The sequence below is a fragment of the Lithobates pipiens genome, unplaced genomic scaffold (assembly GCF_037356315.1).
Source record: "Lithobates pipiens isolate NorthernLeopardFrog02 unplaced genomic scaffold, aLitPip1_a1.2 Scaffold_30, whole genome shotgun sequence".
Taxonomy (NCBI): Eukaryota; Metazoa; Chordata; class Amphibia; order Anura; family Ranidae; genus Lithobates; species Lithobates pipiens.
Genome location: NW_027507791.1, coordinates 109,788,079 through 109,811,078, shown reverse-complemented (window position 1 = coordinate 109,811,078; position 23,000 = coordinate 109,788,079). Strand labels below are relative to the sequence as shown.

Below are 23,000 nucleotides of genomic sequence, written 5' to 3'. Positions count from 1 at the left end.
ACTAATTTATTGTGAGTGTTTTTTAACCATTTTTAATAAATTTGAGTAACTTCACTGCTGCACTTAGAGGGCGCCGTCTCTTTCTCTATTCCATTGTTTCCTAGAGCTACTTCTTGCTTTAAGACTGGCAGCCCTTTAAGGTACAGCCTGTACTGCTGATCCCCCTCACGGACCACTTTGACGATCTACATAGACCCTGAACTTCTCATCGTGGATACTGGTGTGTGGATATACCCAAAACCCACACAAAAATCGATATACTTTGGCTATATAAATACAATCAATCTTTTATACTAACACTCTGTGATCATACTACAATATTTTTGGGATCCCCAGCGAGCGCCATATTACCCTCCTCTGCTGTGCTACTAAAAAACTCATCATGCCTCTTACTAAATACCTTGGAATGTCTTCTTTGCAAAAAGGGGTCATTTGGGGGGTATTTGTACTTTTCTGGCATGTTAGGGTCTCAAGAATTGAAATAGGCCGTCAGTACTTCAGGTGTGATCAATTTTCAGATATTGGCACCATAGCTTGTGGACTCTATAACTTTCACAAAGACCAAATAATATCCACCAATTTGTACTTATTTTTACCAAAGATATGTAGTGGTATCAATTTTGGCCAAAATCTATGAAGGAAAAATTACTAATCTGCTAAATTTTATAACAGAAACAAAGAAAAATTCATTTTTTTACAGAATTTTCTGTATTTTTTCTTTTATAGCACAAAAAAAAAAAACGAGCAGTGATTAAATACCACCAAAAGAAATCTCCATTTGTTAAAAAAAAGGACAAAAATTTCATATAGGTCCAGTGTTGCATGACTGAGTAATTGTCATTCAAAATGTGAGAGCACCGAAAGCTGAAAATTTGTCTGGTTATTAAGGGTGTTTAAGTGCCCAGTGGTCAAGTGGTTAAGTGGTTAAAGGGGCGTGGCAATGGGGTGTGTCCTATGCCTGCATACTTTTGCTGGTAGGTGTCCCTCATTCCCATCTCAAAAAGTTGGGAGGTATGACAATGGGAGGCTCTGTCATTGCTGTCAGAATGAATATAGGAAAGTGTGACACAGGATTCTCATTTAGACCCCACTCACACCTGAGCGTTTTGTAGCCCTACGCCTGAAGCTACAAAATGCTGGAGGGGAAAAAATACATTATTCTCAATGGAGATGGTTCACATCTCCACTCCAAGTCGCCTGAAGCCCTACGCCTGAAGCTCAAACAAGTTCCGGACCCTTTTTTGTCACGCGAATCGGGCTGATTTGGGCGTTTTCATTCCCATAGAAACGAATGGAAACGCTCGATTCGAGCGTTTAGCGCGACAACGAGCGTTTCTATGGGCGTTTTGACGCTGTATCTGCTCAATGCTTAACATTGGTGACCTTTTGCCCTGCACAAATTCGCGGCAAAAAACGCTGCGAATCACGGTAAAAAACGCTGCAATCGCGGTAAAAAATGCCACAAATCGCGGTAAAAAACGCCGCAAAAAACGCTTGAAAAAGCTACGCTCAGGTGTGAATGCAGCCTTAGGGTTAATGCGAGGTTCAGAGCTATAATTTCTGAGTGGAGAAAGCTGTGTTTTTGTCTTTCTCCAGATTCTGTAGTTCTGAATCAGACCATTCAATCCTGTGTCCAGGTTTTGCTAGACGCCTGCAACCTGGCTGACTACATAGGTGTGCAGGGTCTTTATATATTCGGGTCTGAGAATTGCTCAAAGCTCCCATTTTGGAGAAAACTTTCAGTTTGGAGACTGCTCCCAGTGTGGGAGATGAAAGGTCTCACCCATGGCCAGGGGGCTCCAGCCAGAAGCCACGAGATAGAGGTCTCATCAAGGGGTCAGAGGGCCCAGCCAGGAGACAGCAGGTCTCAATTCTAGGAGTCAGGTCAGCTCCTATCGGGGGTGTCAGGAGAACCCCAATCCTTAGGCCAGAGGTGGGCGCTGCGTCCGAAGGCTAGAGAGCCAAGTGTTCCAGGAGAGCTGGGTGACACAGTCAAAAGGACTAGTAAGAGGAGCAGCAGTGCTGCCAACAAGTGAGCCAGGTGGCTTGGTATTTGTTTATGCATGATTATGTGGAAGAAACCCTTGTGTGGGCAACTGCTGTACAAGTGAACTTTTCATTTATTCGATAAAAGTGGGATGCCATTCCCTAAAATTACAGTTTGGACTGGCGCAATTTTTTCGTAAATGCAGCTGCTGCTTGAGTTAAATCACCCCAATCTCACAAGGGATTGGTGTGAATACTACTATATCTTCGTATTCGTATCTTTGTATTATGGCATTGCTATAGGAATTACATAAAACTAATAATGAATTGGTAGAAGCTGCATCTCCTGAGGAACTGCAAGTCCGTAACATATTTTGGCAACCTTTTGTGGACCCATCTGAAAGGTCATGGGCCTATACTTGCTCTAAAATGATATTGCATTTTTTAACTTTAACTAAAATAAAAAGAGGGTATACTCCCCCCCCCCCCTTTTTTTTTTGGGCAACTTTATTGTACATTTTGCAAGTACAAAAGGAAGCTCAGGTATCACAACATAATGTAAACAAAGTGTCCACTTTATACACTTGCAGTAAGTATTAAGAAAAAAATAGTAAATAAAAAATGGTCCCTGCCAGCCCCTCTAGCACACTGTAGTAGTCTTTTATAAAAACGAGCATTGTAAATACCGATTTAGTGTGATCTTCAGGCTGGTCACGTGACTCTCGGCCAGTTTCCAGGGCTACTGCAGGAGGACCTGAGCGGCCATGTGATCTCCACAGTTGACATCAGAGGGAGATCTTAGCCCCTCCTGCAGAAACCATCCATCGGAGGTATACAGTGGGCGTGAGTCATGTGACCGGCCTAAAGACCGTTCTAAATGGGTATTTACAAGCTTCGTTTTTTTTAAAGACTAATGCAGTGTGCTATGCCAGGCTCTAATATTGGGTCCAGCAGTGTTTGTTATATATGGGTTAACAAACACGTTAACTTCAATGCAGGGAATACTTTGACATTTTGACTTTAGAACCACTTTAAAGGATGGCGTTATCACTAATGCACAGATGAAAGATCTTTTTAAACCTTTCTCTGTTTTTTGGTCTTTGACTATCACAACTTACAGGATGTATAGTGCTGCTTAGAGACAGACTTCCTTGCATTTGTTTCCTGTCCAGACTCAAAAAAGTATGCCACCCCACAAAAAGATAAACTCTGTCACACTCACATAAATCACTGTTGCAGCATGACCGATCACTGCAATGGTGATGATAAAGAATAATCATTACCCAGTATGACTGACCGATCACTGCAATGGTGATGATAAAGAATAATCATTACCCAGCATTAATGGAATGTTTAACCTTCTACATGCTCACATGTCAGCTTAAAGTGACTCTGTCACCAAAATACACCCTGCAAAAGAACAGGAATATTACTCATCCCATCCCTGTGCCTTAAATCTACATAACTACACCAGCTTAAAGCAGAACTACACTGCATCTGAGCACCCCAAACCAAAAGTGCTATTTAATTCTTAATTTTTAATATCAAAAGCAAACTTGCTTATCCATCCATGTCTCCATGCTTTATTTGCTGAATAAAAATCACTTTAAACCCCCCCCCCCCCAGCATTTTTGGCCATGGGTATCTTGAGTAAGGGAGCAATTACTTACTGGAATCCATCTGCCCTTAGCTCAAGCATACAGGTAGGAGGGTGTGCTTAGCTGAGTAAACCCCTTCTCCCTTCCTGAAGACTACTGGGATTTATGACATCATTTGTCTGGGCATGGAAACGAGGAAGTAACTAAAGAAATGTAAAAAACTGTTTAACCACTTCAGCCCCAGAAGGATTTATCCCCCTTCCTGACCAGGCCATTTTTTGCGAAACTGCACTACGTCCCTTTAACTGACAATTGCGTGGACATGCAACGTTGTACCCAAACAAAATTGATGTTCTTTTTTCCCCATAAATAGAGTTTTCTTTTAGTGGTATTTGATCAGCTCTGCGGTTTTTATTTTTTGTGCTATAAACAAAAAAAGTGTCCATTTTGAAAAAAAAAACACATTTTTTTTTACTTTTTGCTATAATAAATATCCCAAATTTAAAACAACAACAAAAAAAATTACTTCCTCAGTTTAGGCCGATATATTCTTCTACATATTTTTGGTAAAAAAAAAAAATCGCAATAATCGTATATTGATTGGTTTGCTCAAAAGTTATAGGGTCTACAAAATAAGGGATAGATTTATGGCTTTTTTATTATTATTTTTTTTTTACTAGTAATGGTAGCGATGTGCGATTTTTAATCAGGACTGCGACATTGCGGCGGACAGTTCAGACACTTTTGACACTTTTTTGCGACCACTGACATTTATACAGTGATCAGAGCTAAAAATAGCCACTGATTACTGTGTAAATGTCACTGGCTGGGAAGGGTTTAAAACTAGGGGGCGATCAAGGGGTTAAATGTGTTCCATCAGCGTGTTCTAAATGTAGGGGGGGTGGGGATGCCTGGGGAGGAGACAGATCATTGTTCCTATATACTAGGAACACACAATCTGTTTCCTCTCCCCTGCCAGGACATGGATTACGCACACAGATCCTCATTTTGGCTATGTCAGGAGCGATTGCGAGTGCCCGGAGGACATTGCGACCGTTGGGCACTCGCATAGACTCCTCAGTACCACGGCAGGAGCGTGCATGTCCCCTATACCCCTTAAAGCAGGGGTAAATATACATATATACACACAGTTGTGCTCATAAGTTTACATACCCTTGCAGAATGTATGATTGCTTGCCCATTTTTCAGAGAATATGAATGATAACACAAAAAAACTTTTTTCACTGATGGTTAGTGTTTGGCTGAAGCCATTTATTATCAGTCAACTGTGTTTACTCTTTTTAAATCATAATGACAACAGAAATCACCCAAATGACCCCGATCAAAAGTTTACACACCCTGCAATGTTTGGTCTTGGTACAAACACAGAAGGTGGCACACACAGGTTAAAATGGCAATTAAAGGTTCATTTCCCACATTTGTGGCTTTTTAAATCACAATTAGTGTCTGTGTATAAATAGTCAATGAGTTTGTTAGCTCTCACATGGACGCACTAAGCAGGATGTACCAAGTAGATAAGAACAGTCAAAGACCTGCGTAACAAGGTTATTAAACTTTACAAAGATGGAAAAGGATATAAAAAGATATCCAAAGCCTTGTATACACCAGTCAGTACTGTTTAATCACTTATTATGAAGTGGAAAATTAAGGGCTCTTTTGATACCAAGCCAAGGTCAGATAGACCAAGAAAGATTGCAGCCACAACTGGTGAAAGAATTGCTCAGGATACAAAGAAAAGCCCACAGTGTTTGTTGTTAAGCAGCCCAATTCAATGATAATTGAACAAAAAAGAGCTGCATGGTTGAGCTGCCAGAAGGAAGCCTTTACTGCTCCAATGCCACAAAAAAGCCAATGAGGCATGTCAAGGTGTTGTTGGGCATATTCCCATAACCAGGCTATTGTGCTCCTTAAAAACAAGCACACCATCTTTTTCCAGAGCAGCCTGTATTTCTCCTGAAGTTACCTGTGGGTTTTTCTTTGTATCCCGAACAGTTCCTTTGGCAGTTGTGGCTGAAATCTTTCTTGATCTACATGACCTTGGCTTGGCATCAAGAGATCCCAAAATGTTCCACTTCTTCAGTGCTTGAACAGTACTGACTGGCATATTCAAGGCTTTAAATATCTTTGTATATCCTTTTCCATCTTTGTAAAGTTTCATTACCTTTTTATGCAGGTCTTTTGACTGTTCTTTTCTACCTCCTCATGGCTCAGTGTCTAGCCTGCTTAGTGCATCCATGTGAGAGCTAACAAACTCCTTGACTATTTATACACAGACACTAATTGTGATTTAAAAAGCCACAAATGTGGGAAATGAACCTTTTAATTGCCATTTTAACCTGTGTGTGTCACCTTCTGAATCTGTACCAAGGCCAAACATTCCAGGGTATGTAAACTTTTGATCAGGGTCATTTGGGTAGTTTCTGTTGTCATTATGATTTAAAAAGAGTAAACACAGTTGATTGATAATAATTGGCTTCAGCCAAACACTAAGCCCTTGTACACACGGTCGGACATTCTGACGGAAAATGTCCGATCGGACCGTGTTGTCAGATAATCCGACAGTGTGTGGGCTCCATCGGACTGTTTCCGTCTGAATATCCGATCGACAAAGTTTTAGAGCTGGGCTATAAAATTTTCCGACAACATGATCCGTTTGGACTTTGTCCGATCATTTGTAGAGAATACCGATTGGACAAAGTGCCACGCATGCTCAGATCAAATTCCTAGACCAAAGCTATTGGCTACTAGCCTGAAAGTAGTCCCGTAACTAAATAACATCATTACGTTACAAACGATCGGATTTTCCGACAACTTTGTCCGACCGTGTGTATGCAACACCAGTTTCGGACAAAATCCGACGGATTTTGTTGTCAGAATGTCCGACCGTGTGTACAAGGGCTAAGAGTCCATTCACACAGGGGCAACACGACTTCCAGCGCGACTTTGGGAGGAAACTTGGACACGACTTGAGTATGAATCACAGTGCGACTTGGGGAAACTTACAACGCAACTTGAAGTTGCCTCCAGGTCAGGGGACTTTACCAGTGGCCAATCACATAATAATCAGCTCTGTGGGAGGGAGGGGTTTGCCTAGAAAACTATTTTTACTTCCTGGAAAGTTGCTTCCGTTAAGACAGGGGATCAGACTTGAAGGCAACTTCCATTGAAATCAAAGGGTACAAGTCGCCTAGAAGTCGGATTGAAGTAGTATAGGAACCTTTTCTGAAGTCGGAGCGACTGCAGTAGTGTACATTAAGATGGCTCTCATTCACTTACATTGATTTTATCATGTCGCATGACTTGAGGCAACTAGGGGCAACTTGGGGCAACTTCAAGTCGGATCCAAAGTTGCCCCTGTGTGAATAAACTCTTACCCTGAGTGAAAAATGTTCTTGTGTTATAATTCATATTCTCTGAAAAATTGCCAAGCAATCATAAAGTGTGCGTGTGTGGAAAAAATAAAAATAAAACATTTATTAGGGGAGGGGAAACAGCAGAACACTGGTCTTCCCAGTAAATAGCTGTCCAGGCTGGGTGGGGGTGCGATGACATGTCAGCACAAGTCTAATCATTGGAGAAGAGCAGGCTGATCTCTGAGCACAGCCTGAAAACTGAACCACACTGTGCTTTAATGCCTATTGTGGTCAGTTTTTAATAGGAAAGCAGGAGTGACTGGCAGGAACACCAGGGATTTAATCGAAATGAAGCAGGAGAACAGGATACTATTTCATATAAGTAAATGGTACAGCAGGCACGTATCAGGAATATGAAATGTTGGGGTAACAAATTCTATTAGATTGTAAACTCTTTTGAGCTGGGCCCTCTTAATCATCTTGTATTTTATTGTATTGTAACTGAATTGTCTCCTTTTATATTGTAAAGCGCTGCGTAAATTGTTGGCGCTATATAAATCCTGAATAATAATAATAATAATAAAAATAAAGAAGTGACAGCTGTCTTTTTTTTTTGTAAAATCTTTGTCCAAAAAGAAAAAAAAAAGCATTCATGAATAAAAGCTGCCCTTTGTAAGCACCCCTGTAAGTGGTAAATGGTTTGTCTCAACCCTCTAACTGCAACTTTTGCTGGACAGCTTTGTCTGTAAAAGTAAGTTGCAAAATCCTAAAGTTGTAAAGCGCTGCGTAAACTGTCGGCGCTATATAAATCCTGAATAATAATAATAATAATAATAATAAAAGACTTAATGACAGGATCACCAGATGCAAAAAAAATAAAAAATAATGTGGAAACAACATCTAAATATGGGTAAATTGTTTTGGGGTTTAATACCACTTAAAATATGTATTTTTTAGCTGTCAGCCATTGGAGAGATGCCTGTCACTTCCTGTCCACATGAGTAGGAAATCTCACTAACAGGGCCAAATACAGCAATCAGAATCTGTTAGGGGTTAATCCTTCTACACTCCAATATCCAATAATACTTATGTCCAATAATAATAATTAGAAAAAAAAAAAAAAAACTTGCTACCAATAAGCTGTTAGTATGGTACACGAATAACGTCCATTTCTTTTTTTCTAAAATGTAAATTTTGCTGTTTGTTGGACTGATTAATTTTTACAGAGAAATGGTTAACCACTTCAAACAAAGGGCAACAAAGTATCCTGATGTAATCCTTTATTGACTTGACCCAGCTGGAGTTTCTCACATCAAACACTGTTCTGATTGGTGTTGTGTAGCGGTGACATTTCGGCTTGGAGCAGAAGCGGTGCTCAGTTAATGCATGCCCTGTACTTCTATGACAGAACTGCTTCTCAAAATTCATTTCTCTGTGGGGTCCCTACCCGGCTTTTGTATGCAGTCATTTGTAAATACACGGACTCATGGTCAATATATTATTATTTTCTATCTACCAAGAAAGAATGAGACCCAAAAGAGGGGAGACTTTGTCCTGATGTTGGGGTTTGTGCCTGCCGGAGCTGTGTGTAGAGACTGAACAATGAGATCCACGAAAAAAAGGCCAAGAAGCGGATGACATGGCTCCTTTCACTGCTGCCAAATGGCAAAACCACCAGAAATTCACACACAAAAACAAACCTGATGAGCAAACAGACAGGAACTCATTTGTCGATCGGCATTGTAACATATTTTATTCTCAGATTGTACAAATATGGACACATATTTGTGGAGCTTTTCTTCTGAGGCAGAGCAGACAGAATGAAAGCTCTAATTTTAAATGATCACCAAATCTGCATCATAAAAAAAAAAACTATCAATAAATGTTGTATTACATGCTGTTCATACTCGCTGTCACTGAGATCCATTTTCTGGTTGATCCAATCGGATCTGCTGTTTTTTTTATCCCCCCCCCCAACTTCTGTCCATGTCCCCACTGCAGCTAATGATTTTGCACAGCAGTGTTGGCAACTCTGCACATGCTCAGTTTTCAGTGAGTTTCTATGCTGAGCATTTCCTCCCCATCAAAACTGAGCAGCCTATGTGACTATACAGTCACACATGTGGGCGTATACACAGTGATAAATGACAGCCCACTCCCTCCCTCCTCCTCCATGCCCACTAACCAGCTAAACACAATGAGGGCAGGATATTAGATGTAGATTGACAGAGGCTTCACCTCCCTTCTATTCTAAAACACAGGCTGGAGGGACGTGACACAGCCTGTGACTGACAGAAATCCGCCCACACCATGGTATTGCCCAAACTAATAAAGATTTGATTTAATATATATATATATATATATTGCCAAAAATAATAAAGATTTGATTATATATATATATATATATATATATATATATATATATATATATATATATTTATATTATTATTATATATATATATTTATATTATATATATATATATTTATATTATATATATTTATATTATTATTATATATATATATATATATATATATATATATATATATATATATATATATATATATATATATATATATATACATATACACACACACACACACACACACACACACACACACACACATATATATTTGTATGACAATTTAAAAAACAGTTTATTGATATTATTTATTTTTTCTCTGTATTCCAAGGCTGTTTCCGTTTTTATTTTGAACATGTGACCAGCAGCAATAGACTAGAAGCTCCTCCTGCTTATGCTTCCCTACAGATGGGCTGGGAAAGATCTAGGTTATGATCTTGATCATGTGACAGCTGTATATTGATTAGGAAAAGAATACTTAGTTTTTTTGTTTTTTAATTTAAAAAAAAAATTACAGTGCCATCATCCATATATAGAATTAGAAGGGACAATATAAACAAAACAGTGTGCGTTTAGTATCACTTTAAGGATTCTTTCCAACATTCCATGAATAAAGCCTGGGACAAGACTGAATATCGATTGAATCCTTGATATCTGGACAGTTCTAGGCACAAGTCCCTCAGCCACCCAACTCAAAACTGGAGGCAATTTCTGGGCATACCAGCCTGTCAATAAAAGTATGATATTATGGCAAGAGGCCTCCTATTACAACTTTTTACTACATATCCTAAAGTGAATTTCCATCCAAAATTTAGTTTCCGAGAGAGAGTGGGTCAGTGGGTAAGCCTATGTGAGATTTATATTGTTATGTGAGACCTTCCTGGGAAGAACTCCTCCTGCATCCAATTCCTATTACAACATTACTCTCCCACAGGAAGTGAAAAAAATATAATCAGTAATAGAAGCACAGACAACAATTTAAAGTTACCCAAACAGAATACACAGGGAACCAAATGTTTAGATCAAAAGTCCATATAACCTTTATTCTTGACATCGATGGTCGGTAGCCAACATTTTTTGAGGGCCAAAAATCCCCCTTCATCAGGTTTTCATTGCTGGGGTTCCTGACATGGACTCTATAAAACTCTCCCAAATGAATATCTGATCACTTGAACTGGAAGCATGCAGAGCTCAATGGCAATGCCATCACACAGCTTCCAATCCAATCCAATTTCAGCCCTGCTGAAGGGGGGGTTTTGGCCCCAAAAACACGCTGGCTACTACTTTAAGGTCATTGTCATGAATCATGAAATGGAATGTCAAAATTCCATAATTTAGTGGTCTGTTTCTTCTGTTTACGTAATCTTTTGAAGTCGGGTGGCCTCACCCTTTTTTGAGCAATCTGGATGCACTGAACAGGAACCATTTTCAACTTGGATTTGAAGAAAGCCAGGCATTGGGTCTAGTGCCTCCATTTTTATTTTGTTAAGAAAAAAGTTAACAGGGGTTCTAGCCTTTCCCTACTCTACTGAAAAAAGTTGAGTCCGGGTCCCTGCTGGAGACTCCCCCACACTTCCAGTTCTGCTGACAAAGTGTCACCATGTAAAGAAAAAACGACCCAACAAACGTATGGACATCAAAAAACATAACTTTTAACCCTACCCCATTCTATCCAAAAAAATAAAATAAAAGTCCAGTTGGAAATGGACTTCAAAGCTACCCAGCTTCTGGCTGCTTTCTGTAGCAAAAGTAACTTCATTGGTCCCCACAGTGGGAAAGCTGAAGGTCCCATTCCTCATGAGGAGACCTTTCAGCATTGTGCAGGAGTTTACACCAACTTTCCTAGGATCTTATGAGAAGGCCCAATAGTATCAACCTCAACAAAATGAGGGCTGGCTGTCAAATTACAATGACCACAGCAGGAGATTTGTCCATCCACGCTGGGAAAATGAGATAAAAATGAATAGCCCATTAAAAGATGAAACAACAATACTATTTTTGCTGAAATACCCATGAGCAATCCAGAGACTTTTCCCACAGTACTTTTTTCTGATGCTAGATGTCCTTAGTCTTATGGCCAGCATCATTCACCCCACTTTCTCTAATCCCAGGTCACCCTCAACCCATCCCAGCCTGTGATTGGACAGTGAAAAAGAGAAGCAGCACAGTCATGAACCATCTTTGTCACTCTGCTCTCTCCTACTATCAGGATGTTGTTTGTCAGCACATGAATTGATTGGCTTCTTCCACTCACCCCCCAGTCCTGCTGTACAGGGACTACAAAGGCTAATACTGGGTGATACAGAGCTGTATTTATTAGTGTCTTATGTCTGCCTAGAATTACATTTTATTAGGTCCATGTCAATAACAAATGAGTTTGAGAATTTCATAAAGTTTCAAGAATTTTTATAGAATTTCAAGAGAGTAAATACAGATACTATCCAGAGTGTTTATAAAATGTTTAGAATTTGAGATAAATAACTGAGATAGAGATAGATAACTGAGGTGAAAGTTCTTGAGTTTTGTTTGAGATTCTAGTTTCCTTTGGGTTTAGTTCAGCACAGTAAGGCCAGCCATAGATTGAACGATTTTTTTTCTTTGGGTTTCCTAAGTTGCCGGTTAAGAATCACTAAATTCAACAGTCAGTGTTGATTGGGGAAACCCCCCGTGGTTTTCCCAGGAGAGGGGGATGGGAGAAAGAGGGGGAGGGGGTCTGCTAGCAATAATCACATGTAAAATCCATCAGGCTGGATGTACCCAAGCTGATTAACTTGGGTACATTCAGCCTGCCCATACATGGGTTGAACCAGCCAAGATTTGAACAGTCTAGTGGGGGCATTAGGCTTCATGTACACATAGCCTACTTTGATCAACGCTGTAGGAAAACACAGCAATATAGGAAAATGGTTTTGCCGTGTTTTGCGGCCAACGATCAAAATGTTCCTATCCAGAACACGAATCTTCCGCTTTCAATCTAACTGCACCAGCTTTTATGGAGTGGAGTTTAGCAGCTTTGGTGAAAAAAAAACACCAAAAGCTCCTAAACCTAAGTTTAGGAGCTGTAGTGTACATGAAGCCTTAAGCCCTGTACACAGGCCGAATGTCGGGAGACAACGGGTTAAAAAAAAAAAAAACGTCCATTTGGCCGGCTTCTGTTGGACAGGCATGCTGGAAAACCAGCATCCAACCGACTCCCAATCAGCGCTCTCAGAAGACCAAAGCTGACTATTTTTTTTGTTCAACCCATAGTGTTGATTGAAAAAAAAAAAAAAATAGTGTGTACCCGGCTTTAGACTCCTTGCGCATTTAACTAAGAAACAGTCCTAGGAGGTCACTTGTCCTAGGTTTCAAGGGGACCGAGATATAAGTTGTCATGTACCAGATATCTTAGGACCTTTCTTTTTTGGTGACGCTCAGCCCCTGACTCACCAGTGCTGTGAAGAATGCATAACCAGTGCTATATTTGTATATAACTAAATGACTCGAGCTATTGTCAAAATCCAAGGCAATGGTGTGGAGGAAGTAGACTTTTACTCTACTACTGATATCAGGTAGGGGCATTATCTGTACTCCATGAATCCCATTACATCCTCCATGGCAATCTCTCCAGCCAGACATAACTCTTATCACTTGGGATAATGTACACACCATGTTATCTAGGTTTTATTCAGACTTCAGGACTGTTTCAAGTCAACATTCATTAATCAACAAAGAGTAAAAAAAAAAAACATGGTAATGAATGGCCAGCTCAGTAAATAGAAATTACTAGCGATGCTTTCAAGATTTCCGTATCACCCAATATCCAAGAACACAAAAACATATTTTTTTTCCTAGTTTAATAAATAAAAAAGACATTCTTGTAAAATTGCACTGAAAAGCATCCCAAGCCAATTAAGCCATCATACATGGAACATATTCTCGTTTATCCATGCAAATACTCATATCAGAAGACAAAATAATTTCCATCAGAGTAGGAAGGGTTGAAAAATGTCATTAGATTTCCTAATGATCTCTGCTAATAAAGCAATATTGGCCTCGTTTTGAATGGAAATGTTTCTTGTAAATAACACGGAACTTCCAAAATGTATATCAGAAAGCAGACTAATAAAACCATTACAATGTTAATATGTAATCAATGCAGGCAAAACATTTTCCAACAATCACTCCTTACAGCTGTAATTATAACATGTCTATTAAAGCAGGCACAATGGAAAAGCCAGCTGCTGGCAAAGGCATTTGATCTCGTACCGTCTATGGTAACCCACTGCTGCATTTAACCCCCATCCCTTTGACTGTCACATGTATTTTTAGAAATGAACAATCAATGTCTTTACAGAGTTCAGGAAGAGAAAACAAAAGAAATTGTGAGAGACATAATACAACCCAAATAGAATACAAAGAACCAAAAATAAATGTGTACGGCTCCAACTGAAAACAGGGCGTAACGATGTTGTCTTGTATAATATTCATGAGAGCTCTAAACAAATTACCGTAGCAGGTCGATTAAGAAAAAAAAAAAAAAAATTTGAGGAAGTGAAGTTTGTGGTTATTGCAACAGTTTGCAAGATTCCAATTGCCTTTTGCTAACAAAGGTGATGATGTTAAATACAATTTAATTAAATCACAACAACGATCTACTAACAAATGTTATGAGAATACTACGATACGCACATCCTCCTGTTTTATTCAGACCCTACTTGACTAAAAAAAGGATCATCAAGCAGAAGATAATTGGTTATGGTCGTTCACGTTGCTTGGGAAATATTTAGCAAAAAAGATAAAAAGGAAATTACAGAAGATTATGGTAACTCACCAAAAGTTTGGACACACATCTGTATGAGTTCATCCAAGCTGGCTCCTTTGATAAGCTGTCCTAAAGGCATCATCACCCGTATGGGATTGACTTGGGGCAGCTTGGAATGGGACGTGCAGTGAATGATTTGCTTTAACTCCAGGGCCAGTCTTGGGATTGTCGTACAGCCATGAGCTGGTCTACTGCGAAAATAAAGGAAGAGGGTAAATGAACATCACAGTCACGATGAGAAAAGCCTTTCTGGACAATGTATTTGAAATGTCAGGATCTAATACAGCACTGTGATGGAGAAAGAAAGTCACCTCCCCTTCATTCCTCCTCCTTTCACATCAAACAAAAAGCAGCAGGTCTATTTTCCTTCATAGAAAACAGGACACATGGTTTTCACAGAATTCCACAAATCCTCACGTCTTGTCTAACTTTAAAGGGCCTGGCCTTCTCCGTCACAAGTCTTCGGACTTCCTTTACATACAAATGCAGAACTTCCAAGTTGTCTTGTACATGGTACAATGGATGACGACATATGCATGGATATTTTCATCTCATCATTGAGTACCAAAAAGCCAACTTGCAGCTTCAGGCATTTATTCTGAAGGAAAATGGTATAATGCTGCATAAAGGTTGTATTTATTTTTTTATTTTTATTTATTTTATTTTTTATTTATTATTTATGAGATTTTTATTTAAGTCATATTGACGCTTAAAATGTCTAGCTAACAGGTCACAGGTCTCAAAAACCCAGCTGTGTGCATGGGATTTTGTATACGTTTTTAAACTCCAGACAGGTAAATATAATTAAATATAATTAGTAGTATAAATATATGAATTTGTTTTGTTCTCCTCTTGCAGCTCCATACAGCAGTGCTTATACAGAGAAATGGGAGCAGTTCAAGGATCAGGCTTTATTGCGTGCACTCATGGTGATGGTGAACACACTAATGCCCCATACACATGGTCGGAAATTCAGACGGAAAAAGTCAGATTGGATTATGTTGTTGGAAAATCCGATCGTGTGTGGGCTTTATTGGAGTTTGAGAGCTGGATCTAAAATTTTCCGACAACAAAATCCGATCGGACTTTTTCCAATCATGTGTAGAGAATTCCGACGCACAAAGTGCCACGCATGCTCAGATAAAATTTGGGGACAAAAGCTATTGGCTACTGGCCCGTTTATAATCCCGTTGTACGTGTCCTACGTCACTGCGTTCAGAACGATCAGATTTTCTGACAACTTTGTGCGACCGTGGGTATGCAAGACAAGTTTCGGACAAAATCCGTTGGAAAAATTCAGACAGATTTTGTGGTCGGAATTTCCGACCGTGTGTATGGGGCAAAACAGTACAGTAGAAGAGAGCAGAGTGGGCACAAGAACGAGCTTACTGGTTCTGCTCATCGTTCAATTAGCAGGATGGTTGTGCGTTCCTGGAAAAGCTGTGTTGCAATGGGAGGTTGTGAATCTAGTTATTCTCTCTGGTAGGAGTGCCTGGATTACACAGTCCAATATCCTTTGGGTAATCCAGTTCCCATATACAGTATGTATTTCAACTTTGTTTTTAGCTGTTTGTACATACAGTAGCTCACAAAAGTGAGTACACCCCTCACATTTTTGTAAATATTTTATTATATTTTTCATGTGACTACACTGAAGAAATTACACTTTGCTACAATGTAGTGAGTGTACAGCTTGTATAACAGTGCAAATTTGCTGTCCCCTCAAAATAACTGAACACACAGCCATTAATGTCTGATGTGTCATTTACTGATGTGAAAGCACACATCAGTAAATGGAAAATGTATTAGGTAAAAAAAAGGCAATGAAATGCAATGGTGTGAATAAACAGCAACTAATGTGTTACTGAGATCCAAACAAAAAAATGTCTCATTTGATATCCAAGCTCTACTTGTGTAGCCATAATTTTTCTACTCTATGTTAAGCAATGCTGTCACACTCCAGCTATTCTTATGGACAACCACATTGCTCTGTATAAACCATATATAGAAAGTCATAGCTAGAGAAGGTGTGATGATCCTAAGACTCCTTATGCCGTGTACACACGACTGGACTTTCCGGCAGACTAGGTCCGATGGTCTTCCCGATGGACTTTCAGCAGAGTGCCGATGAACTATCCGAAAGAAACGCACTTGGACACACACAATCACACCAAAGTCCGTCGGATTCAACCGTGATGACGTACGACCGGACTAGAATAAGGAAATTCATAGCCAGTAGCCAATAGCTGCCCTTGCCTCAGTTTTTGTCCGTCGGACTAGCATAAAGACGAACTGATTTTTCGACCGGACTCGAGTCCGTCGGAAAGATTTGAAACATGTTCTAAATCTAAAGTCCTTCAGATTTTTCGACAGCAAAGGTCCGATGAAGCCCACACACCATCGAATTATCCAACGGATTTGTTCCGTTGGACCTTTGCTGTCGAAAAGTCTGGCCAGGTGTACACGGCATTAGAAGACATTTTCACTGTTTTGACACCATTGTTCAGGATTACTAGAAGGTTGTATGTCTAAAATGGAGACCTACCTGGACCCATTTCTACCTGTCTTTCCTCCACAACTCACTTTTAAAAGTATTGTTTTTATCTGAGCAAAAAAAAAAAAACTGCAGAGACTTTGACCCTATAAATAATTGTGATGGTTCACTTCAGACAAAAAAGATTTCAAACTGTTGTTTCAATTTTCTAACTTGAGCTTCAGGCTGTGCCTAGACAGTGAGATGTAGTCTGGGAGAATGTGGTCATCAGTCTGCTGCAGGCTGGAGGAGGCATTTTCTCAGTCTTTCCTTCCCCTTTGCCAACAATCAAACTGCAATATTTGAAGATTGTAGCAAGGTACAAAGTTAGAGACGGTAGTAGGAGAATATTTGAGAGAAATGTATACATACAAAGGAATTACACAATTCTGTTATCAGTGGACCAGTATCTTAGGACATACTCACACTATGTGATCCAAACTGTGCCTGAGCACTTTAGACCCCCAAAGTCCAATTCATTTGACTAGTGCGAGACCTCTGAACTATGCTAGAGCACAGTTAACGCAATGTGCTCTGTCCCGCAGGGGTAGGATTGGGCATGGTAGCGTTGGACTCACCATGGTGTACATCTATGTGAGGCAGAGGTGATGACCTGGGTGTGAGCATGCCTGGGTGTGGCACAATGTGAACATAGGCCAGTGGGGGAATGGAGAGTGGGGACAATGGTGCTCAAGCATGGTACAAGGCAACTGTGATCAGTACAAGTATGCCCATAGCTCAAGATGTGGATTTAGGCTTTGGATGTTAGACCCCATACACACTATTAGATTTTCTGCAGATTTTTGTATTCAGATTTACCAAAACCATATAATATGAGGTCAAACCCTAAGAGTTTCAATTTTTATACAATCAGGCAGGCCCTTGTACTACATGGGTTTGGTAAATCTGAAGGCGAAAATCTAATGCCGCATACACACGATCGGAATTTTGGTCAGAAAAAACTCTGATGGTTTTCCCGACAGAATTCCGATGGGATTTCACTGTCTTGCATACACGCGGTCACACCAAATTCCAACAGTCAAGAACGCGGTGACATACAACACTTACGACGGGACTAGAAAAAGGAAGTTCAATACCCAGTAGCCAATAGCTTCCATCCCGTAGTTGAATCTGAGCATGCGTGAGTTTTTGCGTGTCGGAATTGCATAGACACGATCGGAATTTCCGTCAGAATGTTTTTCCTTCGGGAAAATTGAGAACATGCTCTCAAATTTTTGCTGGCGGGATTTCGGCCAGCTAAATTCCGATGGAGCATACACAGTCACATTTTCAGATGAAAAGCTCTCATCGGTCTTTTGCTGGCTGAAATTCCAATCGTGTGTACGCGCCTGTGGCAGCACGCAGGTAAAGTCACCTGGTTGTATCCAGGATGGGAAATATGTGTGCCCTAGATTCAGGCTTTATGCAGACTTTTACAATTAGAGGTAAGAGTTAATGAGCCCAGCTGAAGTAAGTGGGCTCATTAAGACCTCTACAAAAAACCCCAGCATGCTTAGGGAGATGCTCCATCCTGGAACCAGTTTTGTGTTGTATAGACTGGGGAGTGTGATATCTGTTCTGTGCGGTGAGTTAACGCCTGTGTGGCAAACCTCTACAACAGAGACAGGGACTGGTGCAGCACAAGGCTGCACTCAGTTGTTAGACAGGGAATCTAAATGTGTAGTTAGAGGTCAAGCTGACCAGGATTTATTTTCATGTTTTATTTTTGTTTGGCTGTTATATGTATCACTGCATGTAGCATAAATAAACCGCATCTTTTGTTTTTTGCACCTACAACACTGTCTGCTGTGCCTGATTTTGTGTTGTGAACCCATCCAGGGGGTCACACACACCCGCTGCCGAGCTAACCACTCACAGCGCCATTATAGTGTGTATGAGGCCTTACCTATACAAACATGGTGCCAGCCTTCTAGATAGAAAGGCGGAGGCATCTTCAGCTGTTTTTTATACCTGCAAATGTTGCAAATTACTTAGCATGTATACAAAATATATCTGGCGCTAGCTTTGACAGGATATGGTTGCTATGAGCCATGCAACTATTTTTTTTTACAAAAAGAACTAATTATTTGCTTTGGTGAGATTAAAATAATGAAGGTAATCCCAGGGACTAGGGTAAGGGTGAGGATATAAAATAGTTCCACGGTTTCATGTTTATAACAGTCAACTGATTTATGTACGCAAATTAATGACGTTTGTGAACAGGTGTTTATACATCATATATTTGTATTGATATGGGTCTAGATTCTAGAGGCTGCGGTGACCTGGGTCTGTACACCTTGATGACAAATATGTTCCCGAATAGGTAAATTGACTGCATGTGTGCAAGTGGCAGTAAAGATCAAGGGCAGATAATGACAATGGGAGTTTTAGTACTAAAGGCAATGCATGATAGAGCTAGAATATCTGAATCTATGTAATCCTGTAGGGATCTATGCTCCAAAGGAATGTATTATATTATAAAACCCAGAACCTGCATTCACTATATCTGGTCTCCCCCAGTACACAGAACATGGAAATGCAATTTAAACTGCTAAATACATTTTCTCATCAGCAGTATATAGCAGTGTTATGACTGCTATCAGTTTCTGGTTAAAGTTTGTAAGAGGAGCTTTCATACTGTACTGGCTGTCCTATCAGGATGCAGGACCCCTGACTGGACAGTGCTGATTGGCCTTGTGCTGATCACATGCACTCTCGCAAGAAAAAAAATAAAAACAACTCTCTAGCAATACGCACCAAACTGATCATGTGCAGCCTGACTCCAGTAACTCTGTCTTATTTGGACAGGTTTTGGGGACAATGCAAGAAGAGGAGGATCTGTACATAAAAGATCAAACAGCCTTTTTACACAATGCAGAGGATTAACCTCTTAGGTTGCACAGTGAGTATAACAAGCATGCTTTACTGCATATACAGACTGATTTTACGGTTGTGGGTTTAGTAACATCCAACCTCAGCCAGCAAATACATAAAGAGGATGTCTGCACCAACATACCGCAACTGCCAAAATTTTCACTATCCCCAATTACCGTAGACACCGCAAAAAACATCATTAATAAACTGCGTGACAGTACCTCACCTATTGACATCATCCCCACAAAACTACTGAAAGAATGCTCCGACATCGTGGCTCCAACCATAACCCACCTCATAAACCGATCATTCCACGAAGGGATTGTTCCCAGCATCCTCAAACAAGGCATCGTCAAACCTCTACTCAAGAAACCAAACCTGGACCCTCAGGATCCAAACAACCGTAGGCCAATTACAAGCCTCAACACCATTTCTAAGATCATGGAGAAAGCTGTAGTACATCAGCTACAACTTCACCTGGATACTCACAAACTCCTGGACCCGCTGCAATCAGGCTTCCGCCCGGGTCATGGAACAGAAACAGCTCTCCTCAAGATTTGGGATGACGCCCTTGAAGCAGCAGATGACGGAGAGCCGTGTCTCCTCGTACTGCTAGACCTAAGTGCAGCGTTTGATACAGTAGATCACAATACTCTACTCATCCGCCTCACAGAAGTAGCCGGAGTCCAAGACATAGATCTACAATGGTTCGCGTCCTTCATAGGAAATCGGTCACAGACAGTGAAACTAGGAAAATTCCTCTCCGAAACTCGGGCAGTCACCTGCGGAGTCCCTCAAGGCTCTCCGTTGTCACCCGTTCTCTTCAACATTTACATTCGCCCACTCCTTCAAATCATCAGATGCTCAGATCTCTGCTTCCACTCTTACGCTGACGACACGCAACTTTATTTCCGGATCAATGGAAAAAAAGATCACCAACAACAACTTGAAAACTGCCTCAAATCAATAGAGGACTGGATGACCACCAACTCCCTCCAGCCAAACGAATCAAAGACAGAGCTTCTTATCTTACACCCAAATCATAAGCCCGCAACCAAAACCTCCTGTTCTCCACCAACCGTCTTTGGGCAGACTATCTCCCCAAAGACCAAAGCGAAGAGTCTGGGGGTTATTTTAGACTCACAAATGTCAATGGATGCGCAAATAGGATCTGTAGTCAGTCGATCTCACCATCTGCTGCGCATGCTTCGCAGACTCATCCCTTTTATCCCAAAGAATGACAAAGCAGTGGTAGTTGGAACAATCATTAATTCACGACTGGACTACGCAAACTCGCTTTACATAGGATTACCACAATATCAACTTGCGCGATTACAACTGATCCAAAACACGGCGGCAAGGCTGTTAACAGGAAAAAAAACCTGGGAATCCATCTCTCCTTCACTGAGGAGCTTACATTGGCTAACCGTAAAAAATCGGATCACGTTCAAGACCCTGTGCCTCACCCACAAATGCGTGCATAGAGAAGCTCCGCAATACCTAATGGAGAAAATAAATCATTACACACCAAACTGCAGTCTTCGATCAGCCAACAAAAACCTCCTCCTCGTGCCCAAAGCCCGGTATAAATCCAAGGGTGATCGGAGATTCGCTGTCCAAGGACCTCGGCTATGGAATGCTCTACCAATCAACATCCGCCTGGAAGAAAATCACCTGGCTTTTAGGAAAAAACTCAAGACCTTCCTCTTTTAGCAGATGATCAAAGCTCGCCACAGCGCCTAGAGGCGATTCAGTTCACATTGTGCGCTATACAAGTATTTCATTCAGTAACACTTTAAAGCTGAACTCTGAATTTAAAAAAATGACCCTTCCAGTACCCCCCATTCTCTGCAAAGTTTAAGGGCTTTTACACTACAATTCCCGCATTCATTGTGCAGTTCTGTATGCATGTTTACATGCATTTGTAGTGCGTTTGCGGTGCATTTTCGACATTATGTGTTTTATTACTGGATTATATGTATATGCATTTGCGGTGCATCCATGTATGTTTATTTGTATTCTGGAGCATTTATGTGTGTCTGTACTGTTTAAAAAAAAAGTCTTTAAAAGTGTGCTTGGTTGCATCTGGTCTAAACAACCTAAATACTGATTTTGTCTGGGAGGATAGAGGAAAAAGCAGCTAAACTTACCTTATTCCTCATTCTCACAGGTTTTCTTCATACTGTCCTGTATTGAAGGGGGTAGAGGTCCTGTCCCCACTGCAAAGCATTGGAAAGTGGAGAACACCTTAAAGTGTTACTAAACCCAGTACACAGAATCTGGAAAAGCAATAGTTTTAGTAAATATAAACTTCTAAATACCTTTTCTCATCAGCAGTTAGAGCAGTCTCGTGACTTCTATCAGTATCTGGGTAAAACTTGTAGGAGGAGTTTTCATTCTCCTCTGACTGTCCTATAAGGCTGCAGGACCCCTGACCCTCTGTCTGGCCAGTGCTGATTGGCCCTGTGCTGATCACATGCACTCTCCCAAGAAAAGAAAAAAAAAACTCTCTAGCAAGACACACCAAACTGAGCATGTGTAGCTTGTCCCCTAGCCTCCGTACTATCAGGAGATGGTTTGAGGACTGTGGAAGAAGGAGGATCAGACAAGAGAGGATCAAACAGGCTTTTAGCCCAGTGCAGAGGATTAACCCCTTAGGTTCCACAGTGGATAACAAGCATGCTTTAGTACATATAAAGACTGATTTTTACTGTTGTGGGTTTAGTAACACTTTAAGAAAGCTGCTGCAGCCTAAGTAGAAATGCCTTTTCTCTGTCCGTAAACTGTACAGAGGGATCGTTACTCTCTGTAGAGAAGCAGTGGTCTCTCCACAGAGGTCTGACATGCCCCTCCGCTAAGTCAGATTGCACAGTTACAGGTCTGAATCCGCTAACAGTAGTTGTTAAAAACGCATGCAAAATGTGCATCTGACATTTTTTTTGTAGCAAGCGATGAGAGATGAAATACTCAATTCACTTCCTTTTTTTTCCCCCTCTACATTCTTCAGTCTCTGTACACTTACAGTTGAAGAACACAACAACTAATGCATATTTGTTCCATTCAAGGAAATACAAATAAAATAATCGCCAGACATAAGGTTCCTTCCCAATAAAATGGGAACAAAATTCTGACGAATAAGCATATAATAAATAGCTTTCCTTTAACACCTTTTTTCCCTAATAACATTTTTTAATTGTTCCATAGGCTTTCCTGTGAGGTTTGGTCGCATAGCTGAACTGAAAATGGCATAGTACGCTTTGATGATGTCATAGACTACAGGGTAATTCCGTGTATACTTAAGTGGCAGGGCATCACTTCCTTGTAGGTATGCTACATAGTTACATAGTAGGTGAGGTGGAAAAAAAAAGACACAAGTCCATCGAGTCCAACCTATGTGTGTGATTATATGTCAGTATTCCACTGAAGAATTAATCACACAGAAGCTTGAAGAACAGCCACAACAAGTCTATA

General features: G+C 40.5%; 1 protein-coding gene across 4 annotated transcripts in view; it reads right to left on the bottom strand.

Moving 5' to 3' along the window:
• Positions 1-23,000, bottom strand: part of RASGRP1 (RAS guanyl releasing protein 1) — a 144,777-nt gene that overhangs the window by 48,286 nt on the left and 73,491 nt on the right. For 2 of the 4 annotated variants that reach the window (XM_077464754.1, XM_077464752.1), the window contains exon 2: positions 14,132-14,313. The exons of 1 other annotated variant lie outside the window; for it this stretch is intronic. In XM_077464754.1, coding sequence (XP_077320880.1) covers positions 14,132-14,204 — 73 coding nt within the window. In that variant the 5' untranslated portion in view covers positions 14,205-14,313. Of the gene's footprint in view, positions 1-14,131; positions 14,314-21,679; positions 21,803-23,000 lie in introns of those variants that run through there. One more of the 4 variants, XM_077464753.1, reaches the window with a different exon arrangement.